This window comes from Blastomyces gilchristii, assembly GCF_000003855.2.
Source record: "Blastomyces gilchristii SLH14081 genomic scaffold supercont1.15, whole genome shotgun sequence".
NCBI lineage: Eukaryota > Fungi > Ascomycota > Eurotiomycetes > Onygenales > Ajellomycetaceae > Blastomyces > Blastomyces gilchristii.
This window is the reverse complement of record NW_003101668.1, coordinates 926,533-928,573: the sequence shown is the minus strand read 5'-3', so window position 1 is coordinate 928,573 and position 2,041 is coordinate 926,533. Positions and strand designations below refer to the sequence as shown.

The 2,041-nt window shown below is 25.3% G+C and overlaps 1 protein-coding gene across 1 annotated transcript; it reads left to right on the top strand.

Moving 5' to 3' along the window:
• Positions 1-309: 309 nt before the first annotated feature.
• BDBG_06159 (uncharacterized protein) lies at positions 310-540 on the top strand (the record flags this gene model as incomplete). The annotated part of the gene is made up of 1 exon (XM_031722482.1): positions 310-540. One exon carries the CDS (start codon positions 310-312, stop codon positions 538-540), a length of 231 nt encoding a protein of 76 aa, XP_031579720.1.
• Positions 541-2,041: the final 1,501 nt, after the last annotated feature.

Genomic DNA, 2,041 nt, shown 5'->3' with positions numbered 1-2,041 from the left:
CTCATAAGAGATTGAAGAAGAAGATAGTGAAGAGTCTCATACAGTAGCAGTGAGATTAGAATAAGTCTCAAGAATGATTTGAGTTCAAGATAAAGAGAGAAAGAGAGAAGAAGAGTATTACTGTAAATAAACAGTGATAGAAGAAGATTAAGAGAATATTAAAGTAGAAGATAAAGAAGTCAAAACTAATAAGTTTTTTATTTATTAAGAGATAATAATTTTTAATAATACTTCTATTCTCTAATTGATTAGCAGAAGCTGATAGAGAAGAAGAGAATTAAGGCCTTATTCAGGTCTTGAATACACTTCATGATTCAGAATATTGAGAAGACAGTTCTGCTGTCTGAGCATGTCAATCTGCTTATTACTGAGGTGAAACCTGAGGCAGCAGACCAGAAAATGCGAGATTTTGAGATACAGATTGACCTGGCTGAGAGAGAGCAGCAGAAACTCTTCTCTGAGAAGGCAGCAGAGAGAGATTTTAAGATGATTATCATCTCAGATGAGAAGAAGAAGAAGAAGAAGAAGAATGAGAAGTAAATTATAAAGAATAATAAGAAGAATGAAAAAGAGAAGAAATAGAAAAAGTTTTTTTCTTTTTATATTAGTTAGTTATAAGTTCATAATTATTAATAATTAAAATTAATTTTGAGTTTTTAAAAATTATTGTACAAGTTGTAATCAAGTCAGGAATAATATATATATATATATATATTTAACTATCATGATTCACAAATCACTATAATGTATAAGTATCAACATTTTTTCAACATTGATATTTATAATATTAATATATTTTTAATAATATCATCTGATAATATAATTTGATAACACTCTCTTTCACAATACTAATATATTTCAAGAAATATAACAGAGATTAATCAAGATTATTTATTTACTTTTATACATTAATGATATTCAAGCTGAGTTAGTACTAAAATTATAACTAAGCTAAGAAACAAGATTATTTTCTCTTATATTAATTCTTCTTACACACATCAGTGATTAGTTATTGAAAATAAATTATTATCTTTCTTAAATTATTATCATATCTTCTGAATTTACTTCTTTCACTTCTTTTAATTCTATTGAAGATTCATAAACTCTTTAAGAAATCACTGTGAATTACAAAGTCTATATTATTTATAATTCAATACAGAATACTCTCTTTCAATTATAATAAATAATCACTTCATTCTTCATATCTGATTTCAGGTTACAAAATTTATGAAAAACTCAATACAAATATTGAGATGAACTATAGAATAATTATCAACATATTGTATTATAGATTACTGAAGAGTCATCTCTCTGCTATAATCACTGTAACTTTATTCAGAAATATTTATCATGAACTGATCATAGCTCTGAAGAAATTTTCTGACATCTGAAGTCATCAGAATGCAGACAATAAAAGAAAAATAATCAGAAAATTACTACTGAGCTGATAAGTTACTCTATCAGATAATAATTTTTAATAATACTAATTTTCTAATTTGAAGAAAATTATGTGAAAATAATCATATATCAGTACTCTGATTTCACAACTCTTATCTGATAACTTCTGTGAATAATTACTTTGCATGTATATATCTCTGAATCTTTCTCTTTAATCAATTGAAAACTCTGAATTCTGAACACTTCTTCAAATGCTTAATTCAAATCTTCATATTTCATATTGATTCTGTCTTCAGTTCAATCTCAATATATACTACAAAGTCAATATACAATATCTAGAATCAGAGTTGAAGAATCATCAAAGAGTATCTCTCACAGTGAATGTATAAACTAGTATAAACAATCTTATATTTATAAGAGTTATATGTTATTACATTGATGACAACTGAACTTATTAAGAGATATTAATTGAATTTAAATTATTGATTAGTAGTTATACTGAAGATTATATAGCAGAGATATTGATAACTGTGATTAAAAATAATTATTAAGATATTAGTCTCAGTCTTCTTACAATTACAACTGACAATGCTGTGAATAACTACACTATGATGAAGAGTTTGAAGGAAAAATTAACTTTGCA